Source organism: Pagrus pagrus, assembly GCF_965226575.1.
Source record: "Pagrus pagrus genome assembly, chromosome: 21".
In the NCBI taxonomy this organism is placed as follows: domain Eukaryota; kingdom Metazoa; phylum Chordata; class Actinopteri; order Spariformes; family Sparidae; genus Pagrus; species Pagrus pagrus.
Genome location: NC_140208.1, coordinates 26,121,775 through 26,137,080, shown reverse-complemented (window position 1 = coordinate 26,137,080; position 15,306 = coordinate 26,121,775). Strand labels below are relative to the sequence as shown.

The 15,306-nt window shown below is 42.4% G+C and overlaps 1 protein-coding gene across 13 annotated transcripts in view; it reads left to right on the top strand.

Moving 5' to 3' along the window:
* The window catches only part of ryr2a (ryanodine receptor 2a (cardiac)), a 333,069-nt gene that overhangs the window by 306,018 nt on the left and 11,745 nt on the right, over window positions 1-15,306 (top strand). For 7 of the 13 annotated variants that reach the window (XM_084342552.1, XM_084342554.1, XM_084342551.1 and 4 more), the window contains 6 exons: window positions 576-726; window positions 1,017-1,106; window positions 5,966-6,235; window positions 7,507-7,637; window positions 10,465-10,507; window positions 14,488-14,621. In XM_084342552.1, the coding sequence (XP_084198678.1) occupies window positions 576-726; window positions 1,017-1,106; window positions 5,966-6,235; window positions 7,507-7,637; window positions 10,465-10,507; window positions 14,488-14,621 (819 nt within the window). The remainder of the gene's footprint in view (window positions 1-575; window positions 727-1,016; window positions 1,107-5,965; window positions 6,236-7,506; window positions 7,638-10,464; window positions 10,508-14,487; window positions 14,622-15,306) is intronic. The other 6 variants (XM_084342544.1, XM_084342553.1, XM_084342545.1 and 3 more) reach the window with 1 other exon arrangement.

The window sequence follows — 15,306 nt, the reverse complement described above, 5'->3', positions numbered from 1 at the left end:
ATTTTAGCTATCAAGTTGTCAAAAATTAGCTTTTAAATTCAACCATTGAAATCAAAAGCAGGATCCAGGATTCCCCCAATATTTTTTTCCCTTCACCTCCGTCAGCTTTCGCACATCAGAAGGTTTTTTTTACTTTTTCAGAGATCCTTTATTGATTTATTTGGGAAGAGGGTTTGCATTGGACAGATTTGGAAAACTGATCTTTTTACAAACTGAATTTTTATCCTTTGTTGTTTATTGATGAATCACTAAAGGCTGGCACTTTTTGTTGAACTTCCAAAGCAAATATGTTAAGTAACTATCTCAACCATGAAAAATGTATCCAACAGTTTATCTTTTATCTATTGATGTATTTTGAAGAAACATGATGATCAATGATGATGACTAAAAGATGTACTTTCATATAAAATTTACACAAATTCATCTTTGGTACATTGATTATTTAAAAAGGCATTATCATGTGTTTAAATCCACATAGGGGTTTTCACAGGAAAGGCAATTCTGTTGACTACCAGCCATGGTGAAGCAGTATTATTGTTTGCTGTGTGAGAGTGTGAGTTGTTTTGTGTTTTCAGGAGTGAACATGTAGAGAAACAAGAGAAACAACAGAAGAATGAGAAGATGAAGCCAAAAGTGAGAAGACATCATACTTCCAAGTCTGATGAACCTGATCTGCAGGAGTCTGCATTCTTGAAAAAGATCATAGCCTACCAGAGGAAACTACTGGTACAGATACTTTTTCTGTCCTTTGTTTTAACAGTGCTGATAAACTGTCTTGTCAACTCACTGTTTTACATTCCAACTGTAAACATATTCACAGTTTCAGTAAATACCGGTTACCGGCAGTGTAGAAAAACTATGATCACTGTCAATAGGTTTATATATTTTCATGTGAGTACACGAGTGATGATGTGAACAGCACAATTTTGTGAGTTTGCTTTGAAGTCCAACATAAGCTCCTCTAACTGTAACATCCAAAAACACACAAGTACTTTATCTTTCTTTCTCCCCTGCAGAACTACTTTGCCAGGAACTTCTACAACATGAGGATGCTGGCACTGTTTGTTGCATTTGCAATCAACTTTATCCTTCTGTTCTACAAGGTAGTGGTATACAGAGGATGTTATCATTTATTAGTGCCTCTTACCTTTTGGTAAGAAATGCAACGTTAATGTTTCACAGACCTTCCTTCAATGTACTATGTGAGAGAGAAATAATAGGGGGGAAGCAGAGTGGGGTACACTATACTTTCCTAAAACTTGTGGTCATTATTTATTTATATACTTTGCTATTACTGTAATATTGAATCTGGTGAGAAACAAGGATGGGAAGGGAGATATTACTCACTGTGTATTCCATCCCCACCTCCAAAGTCTCAAAAGTCAAGGTTGTGTGGAAGCGAACATTGAGCTCTTACGTACAGCTGCTTCAAGTTGTTGCTCATAGTGATAAAGCTCCCATCAACATTGTTTTTAGCAGCAGCTAATAAAAAAGTAAAGAACATGACAGCTTTAAATATCTACTGCACACTACTAGAGACTAGCTGGTGAACATAGTGGGGCATTTAGCACTTAAAGAGCCATATATGTCCTTCAGACTTCCTTCAGGAGATGGTGGATGCCTAACCCAAGCTAAAAGAGAGTGAATATTGAATGCTTGTCTGCTATGTGTCTGCTGGATATGTAGACATCTATTTTATAGGATGATAATATGCCAATGTTGCGTTAGTACCCAAAAGTCACACTTGAGTAAAAGTACAATATCATGTTTAAATATAACTTTGGTAAATATGAAAATTACCCATACCAATAGTACTTGAGTAAAATACTTAGTATCTAATATGTACTTAAAGGAACTTGGGGCAGGATCAAGAAATAAGACTCAATAGTGACTGCGGCCGATAGGGTAACTGCAGCTATCAGCCAAGCCGGCGGGGGAGCGCGCATGAACTCTTCACAGCAGTGCAGCTGATGCCTTATCAGTGTTGCCAACTTAGCGACCTTGTCGCTATATTTAGCGAGTTTTCAGACCCCTCTAGCGACTCTTTTTCAAAAAAGCGACTAGCGACAAATCTAACGACTTTTTCTGGTGTATTTGGAGACTTTTGGAGACTCTGACGTGAAAGCACGTATCGTTCAAGGAGCAGCGGGTGCTGCCGTGGGCCTGTCCCAAAGCACTCACAGGCGGCCCAGTCCTCGCGCAACAGTCCCTCCCAGCTGCAGTCAGAGCAGGAGAAGTTCACCCCTGGCGTCCACACTGCGAGTCGTGCATGCGCAAAGCCGCCGCTGGCTGATAGCACCCTGGGTTACAGTCAGGGCCGGATGTAAATGTAAAATGTTCTTTGTCCAAAATAAATCACTGCACTAAAATAAGTTCATTTGTAGTTCTAAACACATTAAGGGTGTTTTTTATCTCTCCCACGACGTTATTCCTCTCTCCTACAGCGTCCATTACAATTAAATGCACATGGCCAGTTATGCAAATAAGCGACTAGCGACTTCTAGCGACTTTTAGGACAGCCAATAGTGACATTCCTTACTGAGGAGTTGGCAACAGTGTGCCTTATCCCCTACACACACGAAGCAGCTGGGAAGCCGACTCGCTGTATGTAGCGACACACAAGCGCAGCGATTTACCGTTACGGTTGATGCAGTCTGAAGGCACAGGCGAAAGCAAAGACGGCATATTGGGGGACAAAAATATTGTCTCTGATACGGGATTGCTGTGTGTGAGCAGCTAATGTTGCTACACAGACACAAACAAACCGTTAGCCTGTGGCTACATCCAGCTGCTAACGTCACCTCCCAGATAACAGGTTGGGCTTTTGGTCCCATATATAAAGGGACATATTTCTAACTATTCGGTTTCAGACTAAAGGACCGTGGAAAATGCGCAGTCTGTAACTATTCAGTGTTACACAGCGCTGTAACATGTAACTTAGCGGTAAACAAGTAACTTAGCGGCTAAGTTACATGTTTGCAGCTAATGCTACTTTGCACGTTACGTGACTCCGAGTCCTCGGTGATCTCATATGATTTTCAAATCAAGCTCTAAACATGACCTGTAATGTTTTCTTACCTGGTTACTAGGAAATGAGCCATGAGCATCTGTTTTCAGTCCCAATTCCAGTTGAAGCTGCCTCCATGAGTCGAGCGCGTATCCAATGTTTATTCGGGTGCCAGCCCGGCTTTGGTTGTAATTTCGTTTCGACTCACGACATGCTGCTGATAAAACCTTCGTTTTCTTCCTAGTATTACTTTTTAGTGGACTTTGTGTGGTGGTGGGTTGTTTGCTGGCCGTAGCAGAATCCATTACTACCCAAACATTAGCTTGGGTCCACCGCGCTTGTCTTCTTCCCGTATCCAAGTGGAAAGCCGTCGAGGATGCGCATTTAGCGTCATCTGACGTCACGTCCGCAGGACTGCGCGGGAAATTCGGACATGAATTGCAGTACATTGTGCAGCACACTGCCTGTTCAAGGCAATGGAGAGATAGAGAGGGTGGGCTCATTCTTTTTGGTTTTGAATGCTTCATCACCTATTAGCATTAAAAAACTTAAAATGCATGTTTATATTTTCACAGATCCTGCCCCATGTCCCTTTAAGTATCAAAATTAATTTGCCAATTAAAGCTGGAAATTGTAGAATATGTGAAAAACACATGAGACTGGGATGGAAACAACTGTGCTCCCCCCTCCCCTCCCTGTTTCGACTCCGTAGCTCCACACCGTTCTCTTGGACGCGCGCAACTGTAGCGCTTGGAATATTCACGTCGGAACTTTTCTGTCACATAGCTGCCAACTTTCACGCTTTCATGTCCTCTGTATGTCATGTATATATAACGGTATTGACAATACATTTGACGTTGACTTTGGCTCTGACTTGCTTGCTGTCGTGAGCCTTTGGCTACGGTTAGCATAAAGCTAATCAACTCAAAACATTACTCGTCAACTGTGACCACAAACTGCCTGCTTTATTAGATTCGCGGTCATTTCAACTACACAGCATATTACTACCACACATTTAGATTATCAGCTACGTAAAACTTACATTGGAGGCTCACCTGTCCAGGAGAAGAACAGCAAGCTCAGTATCCAACTTCAGCCCAATGCTATTGCTAAGCTCTCTCCACCTCGGATATGCTTGTCCAATGTTTACATACGATTTATTCTGTCTATTGTCACTCTCCCCCTTAGACTCTCGTTTCTCTACATCGGTCTTCCTTTTTTTGGCTTGCTTAGCCGTGTACGCATTTGTTGGTAATGCCGGGATAGTGGCTTTTCCTGCCGGGATGTCCGCCATTGCACCTTCACGGAACGTGAATGCGCATCGACTTTGGTTGAGCAACCAATAGGAACGGCCAAAACAGCTTGCTCTGTAAAATGAACTGTGATTGGCTGAACACTGCCGTCACGGCACTGATTTTTTAAAGCCTGAACGCAGAGCCAAGAGGAGACACAGAAGTCCAGTGTTCTGTCATAACACTATGAATTACAATATGCTGAAAGGTTATTATTGATTTTTGACCAAATGACGCCAGAAATAACTTACACACTCCAGCTTTAAAGGTATAGTTGGTAATGTTGGAGAGCTAGCAAGATTTGAAAGTGGCACCTGTCTAAGCTCCACCCCCTTCTCCCCCTCCCGTCAGTGCTCCATCCAAAGCCCCGCCCCCACAAACTTGAACGCGCATCAGACAGTCCGTCAGCAGGGCAGAGGAGAGCCGTTAGCATTGGGCTAATACAAGCTACAAAAGTAGCTAAGTTGGCTAACGTTACATATTTCATGAAAATAACAAATCCCCCCCGAGGCAAAACAGCTAATTACCTGTCCAACAGAAAGACAGCAACCTCTGCATGACTTCTGGAAGTGCTACTTTTGGCTGCATTTCCTCTGCCATTGTTATCTCCTGCTAACTGTGCTAACTCTTCTTCTTCTGCTGTTTTATGACTGTTGGCAAACAACTGTTAGGTGTGCATTACGGCCACCTTCTGACCTGGAGTGTGTATCTCCTGCTAACTCCATATGGAGTGTGCTGAATATATCCGGCAACGGTGACACGTGATGAGTGCGTGCAGGGAGGAGGGGGGGACAGAGGGGGGTGCAGGCAGGACGAGACATGAAGGCATCTGATTGGTTCCTTCAACTCGGACCGAGAGGGAGGGATTGGTCAGAGTTTTTACAGGCCTGCAGCTGCCACAGAGGTCTGATTTATTTCCTTCCTTTTTCTGAACACGTATGGATTACTCTCAGGGTGGGAAGACCATTCCACCCAGTATAACAAAAAGTGTTTCTGAACAGGATTACCAACTATACCTTTAATATACTTAAATATATAAACAAGTAGCAGTAAATTATGCATATTTGTGTATATATATACATATACATATACATATACATATATATACAATGCACTATTATCAAACTATTGTTTGATTTTAAATCCCAAAGACTAAATTGCTTTAAAGTACTTGTGCTACTTTGGCACTGATACAGCTTGTAATCTGCAAAGTAAGTAGTAACTAAGGTTATCAAATACATTAGTGAGTAAAAAGTGTAATATTTGCCTTCAAACTGTATAAGTGAGTGGAAGTATAAACTCAAAGTACCTCAAAACTGTATTTATGTGTAGTACTTGAGTAAATGTGCTACATCCCACTTAAATACACTATAAAATATGGACATCTATTTGGACATCTAAGTCACAATCAACTCCCTTTAGGTATGGGGGAATAAACCCCTCTTTGACAATCTGTTAAAACCTTTACCAAGCTTTCCAAAGGCAGTATATTTTATTATAAGGCTGAAGTATAGGATTGCATGTTTTTATTGTATTATATTCTGCCCATGAATCTGTGATCACTGATCAGTTACATCATCAGGGTGACAACATGCTTTCTGTCATGTTGTTTTATGTTGACAGACCTAGCTTGACTTTTGGTCTGATAATAAATTGCCCTTACCAGGTTTCTACATCCACAACTGTGATTGAGGAAAGGGAAGTGGTGTACACTAGCAGCCAACCAGATAGCAGCGTTCAGTGGGATCCACTGGCAGGAGAAGCATTGGAGATGAGGGAGGAGATGATGGATGAGGCTGGGGAGCCCCTGAAGCCAGTCACAGTCCGTTTTGTCCTGGAGGAGAGCAGTGGATACATGGAGCCCATGTTACGGATCCTGGCAGTCCTGCACACAGTCATCTCCTTCTTCTGCATCATCGGATACTACTGTCTCAAGGTGGGGTACTAGTATTGTAGTATAGCTGAAATAATAAAAAAGATATTGGAATTTGTATCCAATATTTGTCATTATAACCTATAACAGTCAAACAACACATTTGTTTGTTTGATCATTTTATCTTTTTTTTTAAAACAAATTTGGCATTTGAGATATTTTTAAATCTTTCCAAACCAAATATTTAAATTTTCTGAAACTAAAGATGTAGTATGTAAGTATCCTGCATTGAAAGTAATCCTGCACATTGAAAGTATCCTGCACATAGTAATCACATTTCCATGTGCATTTCATTATTATTGCTGTAATACATCTTTATGTACTTTCACTCCTGTCAACCATCGCTTATAATTGAATACATTGTGATCTCGTTGACCTGCTCTGTACATGCGACATCTATTGCACGTCTGTCCGTCCTGGGAGAGGGATCCCTCCTCTGTGGCTCTCCCTGAGGTTTCTTCCGCATTTTTTTCCCTGTTAAAAGGGCCTTTTTTGGGGGCAAGTTTTTCCTCACTCGAATCGAGGGTCGAAGGACAGAGGGTGTCGTCTCTGTACAGATTGTAAAGCCCTCTGAGGCAAACTGTGATTTGTGAATTTGGGCTATACAAATAAAATTTGATTTGATTTGATTTTGATTTGAAATGTCTAGAAACAACTAGACCTTTTTTATATATATTGTTGAGTTGTGTATTTACATTATGATAAAACATTACCTCACCCGTCACCCGAGTCATGTCAAATTGATTTTCATCTGCAGTGGTACTTGTTAGTGTGTTTACCACAAAGCAAGTTTGACTGCAGGATCACTGGTGTTTGTTCGCATTTCTAGGGTCTCTTCTTTTTCTCCTCTCCTCTTGGTAACGGTACGTTCATGAAGTGAAGTCCATTTCCCCTCCAGCTCCAGTCAGCAGTCAACATTACAGAATATAAACACCTGACAATGGAGGTCACCTCCGCAGATCGCTACTGCAGTCAGGTTGATAAACAGAAGTGAAGATAAATCCACCTTTTAATCCCAAAAGTAATCTCTGAGCTCTCCTCCAGTCTGTAAATGGCTCTGGATCAGAGCAAAATCTGATGCGACTGTGTCTTATTATTCCTCCAGAAGGACCGGCTCTGTGCAGGGCTCTCTCCTCCAGAACTGGCCAACTCTGAGCAGTGGCGCTGTGCCATCCTCTGCCTGAGTGAGAGGTCCCAGAAAATTACATACTGTCACTCCTATATTGTGTGTGTATGTGTGTGTGTGTGTGTGTGTGTGTGCGTGCACAATGTAGGTTCCACTGGTGATCTTTAAGCGTGAGAAGGAGGTGGCCAGAAAGCTTGAGTTTGATGGCCTTTACATCACAGAACAACCATCTGAGGATGACATCAAAGGGCAGTGGGACAGACTTGTCATCAACACACAGTGAGTAAACACTATATGTGCAAGACTATATACATACTATGTATAAGCTATTTTGTGTTATATATGCTACAACATCCATTGAAAAGACAATGGGCTCTATCTTACACCTGGTGCAAAGTGGCGCACAAGTGTCGTTGCTACTTTCAGACCGACTCAGTTGTCATTTTTTGCCCACATTGTGTAGATAGCAAATGTACTTGCACCCACAGGCCTCTGGGAGTGTTGCAAAATGCAACCTAGGGCTTTTTTTGTGAAGGAACCTGAGTCAAACCTTCGTGTTAAATCATAATTACGACGAAAAAGCCACCTTTAAGATTTACCGTAGCTTTGTTTTCGGGTCGAAATCATTTTCAATGACGTGCTAGGGGCAACATTACGGTAGCATCAAAATCGGTGGAAAGGTGGAAAGCTCCTAAAGCTTAGTTCCATATAAATGCATGGATAATTAAACAAAATTATTTTAATTTAAATTAAATTGAATTGATTTAAATTAAATTAAACTAGAACTAAGCTTTAGGAGCTTTCCACCTTTACTCTCCTCCATGTTACGTCACACTCGGGGATCGACGCTTCTTGACTGGCAGGACGGCGGCGAGCGAACAAGCTTCTGCTAGCTAGGTTGTTCAAAAACCTTCTTTTTAGTAAACTCTTTGTACATGAACAATGTTCTCAATGCTCATGTTCATGTGTAGAGACCCTGGTGATACTACGAGCAAAGTTTCATGTTGTGTCAAGTCTTCTTAGTGTTTTAAAAATAGCGATTTTGATGCTACCGTAAAGTTGCCCCTAGCAAGCCATTGAAAATGATTTTGACCCGAAAACGAGAATACGGTAAATCTTAAAAGTGGCTTTTTCGACGTAATTATGCTTTTACACGAAAGTTTGACTTGGGTTCCTTCAAAAAAAACAAGCCGAGGTTGCATTTTGGCGAGAGTTTCACTTTAAGGCAGCAGAAAGCAACTGCACCATACAAACAACACTGGTCTCCCGTCAAAGGCACAGTTTTTTTTCTGCTATTTAAAGGGCGCATTATTCAGACAGTAAGATGCGCCTACACAGGCGGGTTCACAACACATCCACTCCATGTGCAGTAACAAGAAACAGAATTAAATTTAGCTTCTGAAATAAATATTTTTGGACAGCTCTGATGGAACTCAGGATTTATCAGGAGGACGGCTGTTTCATGCCAAATAATTTTACTGTACAGTATGTATCTGGATGGTAAGTGTGACCTTTTGATGTGTAGAAGAACACAGAACATTAATTAAGGTGAAATAATAACCGATCCTGTTGGCTTGTACGGAGATTCGAATAATCAGTTTATCTGCTGTTCCTCATGCCGGTGTAAAGGGAGAGATACCCAAATCGTTTCTGCTGCTGGAGGATCAATCAGTAATATTTTCCTCATTCAAGACGTATTTCACATTCCTGCTTCCCCCCCGATCAGAACTGATTAGACTGATATTTTTTATGACCCATCCAGCCTGATCCGCGGACTGAGATCCTTGCAACATGATTACATACAGAGGGACACACAGCAGCATTCCTCCTCCTTTTCAGTTAAATATCAGTGTATTTGCTCATATGCACTTAAACAGAGTTGTTGATGCGACAGATTATTGTGAAACAGCGCAGACAGAGGGTCCATCACTGAAGGACCACATCCTGTTCTTCAGCAAAGATGAGTGCCACTGTTTAATAGCAATATGCCAGGTCCTAGTGCGCATGGCTCCGAAAGAGAATAGGAGATGACACTCTGGTTGGTTTAATTTAGGCCTAAAACAAGTCTATGACTAATAAAGAAATATAACTAAATACAACCCTTTGTGCCCTGGGCCTTACTTTGCGCCCAGATTATCTGCCGTTTAACTAGCATAAGGGAGGTGGACGCATCCTAAACACCCTTCCATGCTCTTTAGACCATCCGTCATAGAGCGTTCCGATATGAGTAAACTGGGAGATGAGTAAAGAACCAGATGAATAACATGAGATATAGAGACTGTTTGGAAATGTGCAGGCGCTTTCCAAAGAACCTGGCAGGGGATTCGACGAATCATCTGTCTATCACCATTGTTAACTGAACTTTAAACGTTAACTAATCAGATGGACAGTAGGAGAGCACTACCACCAACAGAGACATTCGGTAAATCTTCCTGAATTCAGTTGATAGAAGACTGTCTTTTTCATCAAGAAAAGCCTTCAGTGCCATTCGTCATCGTCTTTCAATACAATATACCCTCCAGTTCTGATTTAACTGATGCTATAGCAGCCACCACGCAAACCTCTTGAGGAGCTGCCATAGTTGTTCTCAAACAAACAGCCACTTCTTCCACTGGCCAGCACAGCTAAACCACACAAATAGCTGCCAGTAGTTCCCCAAAGGACAATCATTGGTTCAACCACTGTGTGTTCAGCCATAGATGCATAGCTTGAACCCTGGCAGGATGGATTTGTGAGATTTTTTGGGTGGGGAGAGTTTGTGTTTGCATTCTTGTCATCGGCTAACGACTCCTACTAAGTTGAAAGGGGCACCTGTATAGGATGAATCTCTCACATATTTTGACTTTCCTGTGAAAAATGGCTGGACGTGAATCAATGAGGTAGCACATGTGTAGCCCTCCAGCGTCAAGGACAGCATTGCAGGGAGACATTCTGATTAATCGTACCATTGCCATGTCCATTACAGAGCGTGAGAAAATGAACCCTCAAAGGTCTTGCAAATGCAATTTTATCTTGTTTCTTGGTGCACTTCTTTACGATGACTTTTTTCTATAATACACCTTTATAGATGATGTGACTCATGAGCCTTTTGCCCTCTGCTTTTCAGATCTTTCCCCAACAACTACTGGGATAAGTTTGTGAAGAGGAAGGTAGGTGTCACTGTTTTTGAAGATCCCGGGCTGTGTTCACAAAGGATCCTATGTTACCAATACCTGTCCTTCTAAATGTTTCTGTACTAAGAGTCATAGTCTTGGTCAAAAGTTTACATACAGTTGTATCAGAATCAGAATCAGAAAGAGTTTTATTGCCAAGTAGGTTTTCACATACAAGGAATTTGTTTTGGTCTCGAAGGTGCTTGTGCCATACAGTAAACAATAAACAAAAGCAAAAAGAGCACCATCATTGGCTTTGGCAGGTTAAATTTTTTCAGCTGTCGCAGGAAGTACATCCTCTGCTGTATCTTTTTGAGGAGGGTGCTGGTGTTCAGCTCCCACTTGAGGTCCTGGGTGATGATGATCCCCAGCAAGCGGAAGGACTCCACAGAGTCCACAGGGGAGCCACACAGGGTGATGGGGGCGGGTGGGCCTGGGATTCTCCTAAAGTCCACAACTATCTTCACTGTCTTTAGAGCATTTAGCTCCAAGCTGTTTTGTCCAGGACACCAGGTGGTCAATCTCCCGCCTGTAGGTGGACTCATCACCACCAGAGCTGAGCCCAATGAGGGTGGTGTCGTCCACAAACTTCAGGAGCTTGACCGCCTGGTGACTGGAGGTACAGCTGTTTGTGTACAGGGTAGATGGGGGGGGGACGCAGCCTTGAGGGGATCCGGTGCTGATGGTCTGGGAGTCAGAGACGTGTTTCCCCAGCTTCACATACTGCTTCCTGTCAGACAGGAAGTTAGTGATCCACCTGCAGGTGGAGTCTGGTACATGCAGCTGGGAGAGCTTTTCTTGCAGCAGAGCTGGGTTGATGGTGTTGAAAGCAGAGCTTAAATCCACAAACAGGATCCTGGCATAGATTCCTGCTGAGTCCAGGTGTTATGTTGTAGGTTGAAGTGGAGGGCCATGTTTACTGCATCGTATACAGATCTGTTGGCTCTGTAGGCAAACTGCAGGGGGTCTAGGAGTGGGTCTGTGATGGTTTCGAGGTGGGTCAAAACAAGGCGCTCAAAGGACTTCATCACCACAGAGGTCAGCGTGACTGGTCTGTAGTCATTTAGTCCTGTGATCTTTGTTTTTTTGGGGACAGGGATGATGGTGGAGGTCTTGAAGCAGGCTGGTACGTGGCATGTCTCCAGTGAGATGTTAAAAATATCTGTGAACACCGGAGACAGCTGGTCAGCACAGTGCTTCTGGGTAAAGAACATGTATATCATGGCAGTCTTGAGTTCCAATGATTTCTACAGCTCTTTTTGTGATGGGATGAGTGGAACACATACTACTTCATCACAAAAAACATTCATAAAGTTTGGTTAAAACATGAATTTATTACTGGCCTTCTGGAAATATGACCAAATCTGCTGGCTCCAATATATACATACAGTAATTCTCATTTGAATGGATAAATGTCTCTTGGCCATTTTCACCTCAAATACGTGCTTTTGATAGCCATCCACAAGCTTCTGGTAGTCATCTGACTCTGGCTGAATTTTTTAACCACTCCTCTTGACAGAATTGGTGTTCAACTAAATTAGTTGGCTTCTTGGCATGGGCTTGTTTCTTCAGCACAGTCCACATGTTCTTGATGGGGTTCAAGTCAGGACTTTGGGAAGACCATTCCAAAACCTCAATTCTAGCCTGATTTAGCCTTTCCTTTACCACTTTTGATGTGTGTTTGGGATCATTATCCTGTTGGAACACCCGACTGCACCCAAGACCCAATATTCTGGCTGGTGATTTTAGGTTTTCCTGAATAATTTGGAGATAATCCTCCTTCTTCATTATTCCATTTACTTTCTTTAGAGCAGCAGATCATCTGGCAGCAAAACAGCCTCACAGCATAATACTACCAGCACCATGCTTGACAGTAGGCATAGTGTTCTTGGGGTTAAAAGCCTCACCTTCTCTCTTCCAAACATATTGCTGCTCATTGTGGCCAAAGAACTAAATTTTTGTTTCATCTGACCACAGAGTTTTCCTCCAGAAGGTTTTTTTCTTTGTCCATGTGATCAGCAGTAAACTTCAGTCAAGCTTAAGGCACCGCTTCTGGAGCAAAGGCTTCTTTCTCGCACGGCAGCCTCTCGGCTCATGTTGATGCAAAACACACTTGACTGTGGACACTGACACCTGTCTTCCAGCAGCTTCTAGTTCATTGCAGACTTGCTTTTTGGTGGTTTTTGGTTGACTCTTGACCATCCTGACCAGTTCTCTCTCAGCAGCAGGTGATAGTTTGTGTTTTCTTCCTGATCGTGGCAGTGACACAACTGTGCCATGGACTTTATACTTCCAAACAATTGTTTGCACAGTTGATCTTGGGACCTTGGGACCTGTCACTGCTTTGAAATGGCTCAAAGTGACTTCCTGTTCAAATCAATAATGTGCTCTTTCAGATCAATGCTGTGCTCCTTAGACTTTCCCATTGTAGTGTTTGTGGCTGAGTCTAATGGGTGTATCAAACAAGCCCTATCAAAATGGGCCCAGAAAAGTCATCAGCTGTTATCAATCATAATCACTCAGAAGAATGAGGAAGATTAAGGCGAGAAAAGCCACAGGCCCTGATGGCATCAGCTCCAGAGTGTTAAAGGACTGTGCAGACCAGCTCTGTGGGTTGGTCACGCACATCTTCAACCTGAGCCTGACTCTGGAGAGAGTCCCTGTCCTGTGGAAGACTTCCTGTGTGGTGCCAGTTCCAAAGTCTGTGCACCCCAAGGAGCCTGGCCACTTCCGCCCTGTCGCCTTAACTTCTCACCTGATTAAGACCGTGAAGAGGATTATTCTCAGGCACATCCGTCACACTGGACACACTCGACACTGGACCCCCTTCAGTTTGCTTACCGTCCCGGAATTGGGGTGAATGATGCAGTCATCTACCTACTGCACAGAACAATTACAAACCTGGAGAACACTGGACGCACTGTGAGACTTTGAACATTTTATGACACTGTGGTGGCATCAGCGCTCCTTTATGCAGTGGTCTGCTGGGGAGGTAGCAGCACGGACAGGGACAGGAAGAGACTGAACAAACTGGTTAGGAGGGCCAGCTCTGTCCTGGACTGTCCATTGGAGTCCATAGAGGTGCTGGATGAGAGGAGGATGTTAGCCAAGCTGACGTCAATCATGGACAACACCTCTCACCCCCTGCACCAGACTGTGGAAGCCTTGAGCAGCTCTTTCAGCAGCAGACTCTTACACCCACTGTGTAAGAAGGAGCACTAACGCAGATCATTCATCCCTGCAGCCATCAGACTGTTTAACTCAAGCACTACCTGTACAGTCACTTTCCACCCACTTGTTTGCTTTTGTAAATATCTTATTGTTTTTTGTAAATATCTTGTGTTTTTCTATTTATTTTCCATTTAATATTTCTATGAATATTTTTCTTAGTCTTACTTGTACTGTTGCACCTCGAGCTGTTGTAACATGTGAATTTCCCCGTTGTGGGATAAATAAAGACAATCTTAATATCCTAAGAACATTTGATTCACACAACTTTCTATGATCGTTCAAGTTACTGTTTGTATATTTTTGACACATTTTCAGAAGACCTTTAATAAATGAATTATTGAACCAAACTTCATGATCGTTTTTGTGACAAAGTAGTATATGTTCCACTCATTCCATCACAGGAACATGAGAGTTGTTGCTCTTTACAAGTGGATGTATTGACTCAGTGGCCATATTTCTCCTGGGATTTATTTGGGTTCCAGTAAAGATAATTCCTGTTTACCCTCCTGTTACCTGGGACTGTAGATCCTGGTGGCTCTAATAAAACACAGTGGATGTGCTGGCATGTGAATGTTGAGGACAGTGTTTATACTGGGCAGCTCCCTGTATCAAAGTGTTTCACTAATGGGACGGAGCATGACACCTTGGCATCTGTCCCTGCATAGGTAATTTTAATTCAAAAAGTACAGTTTTTGATCATTGTTTGAGATGTTGTTCCGCTGGAAAGTGTTTCTTCTGTTCCTCAGGTGATGGATAAATATGGAGAGTTCTACGGTCATGACCGCATCAGTGAGCTGCTGGGAATGGATAAGGCTGCTCTGGACTTCAGTGATGCTCACAAAAAGAGAAAACCCAGGAGAGACGGGTCACTGGCTGCTGTGTGAGTACTCTCGATGAGTGAATGTGTGTGTGTGTGGAGACGAATATTTATCTTTATTTTGTCCTGGCAAAAAAGCATTTGCATACATTTAACAACCAACGTAATCTAAGGACTGCTTTTATTCATGTATAAAAACATAGGATGAGAATTCAGATGTACAACTTTGACTGATTTTCTGAGCAAGGTGCGCACTACAAACGGGAATATTGTAAAGTAACTTATTACTTTCTAATCAAGGTAACTAGTAATATGTAGTACATTACATTTTGGAAGTAACTTGGCCAACAGTGCTCATAACCAGTAACTCACTTGTGTCATTGATGGCATTAAACAAAATTTACGGTACAAAGGGCAGGAAAAAACAAAAAAACCTGTACTCATTTCAGATATCTTTTGAATTGTAAAGTCATTCACTGGACAGATTCTTCTTCCAAATCCGCACAACCACCTGTTACCATATGAAGAGGCAGAATAGCAGCTCTTACCTGAGAACAGATCGACCTTCTTTTGATACTTTTGAATAATGTCAAACAGGCTGGTCTGATGTTGATGGTATCAGGTTTTACTCGCAGGACTTGTAATTACCCTGAAAGTAAGGTCTGCTTGAGGCTCAACCCAGCACAGAAAGTCCTCCAGTCATATGTTATTACACATCATCCTCCATGATCATCCTCTTCTCTCTCTG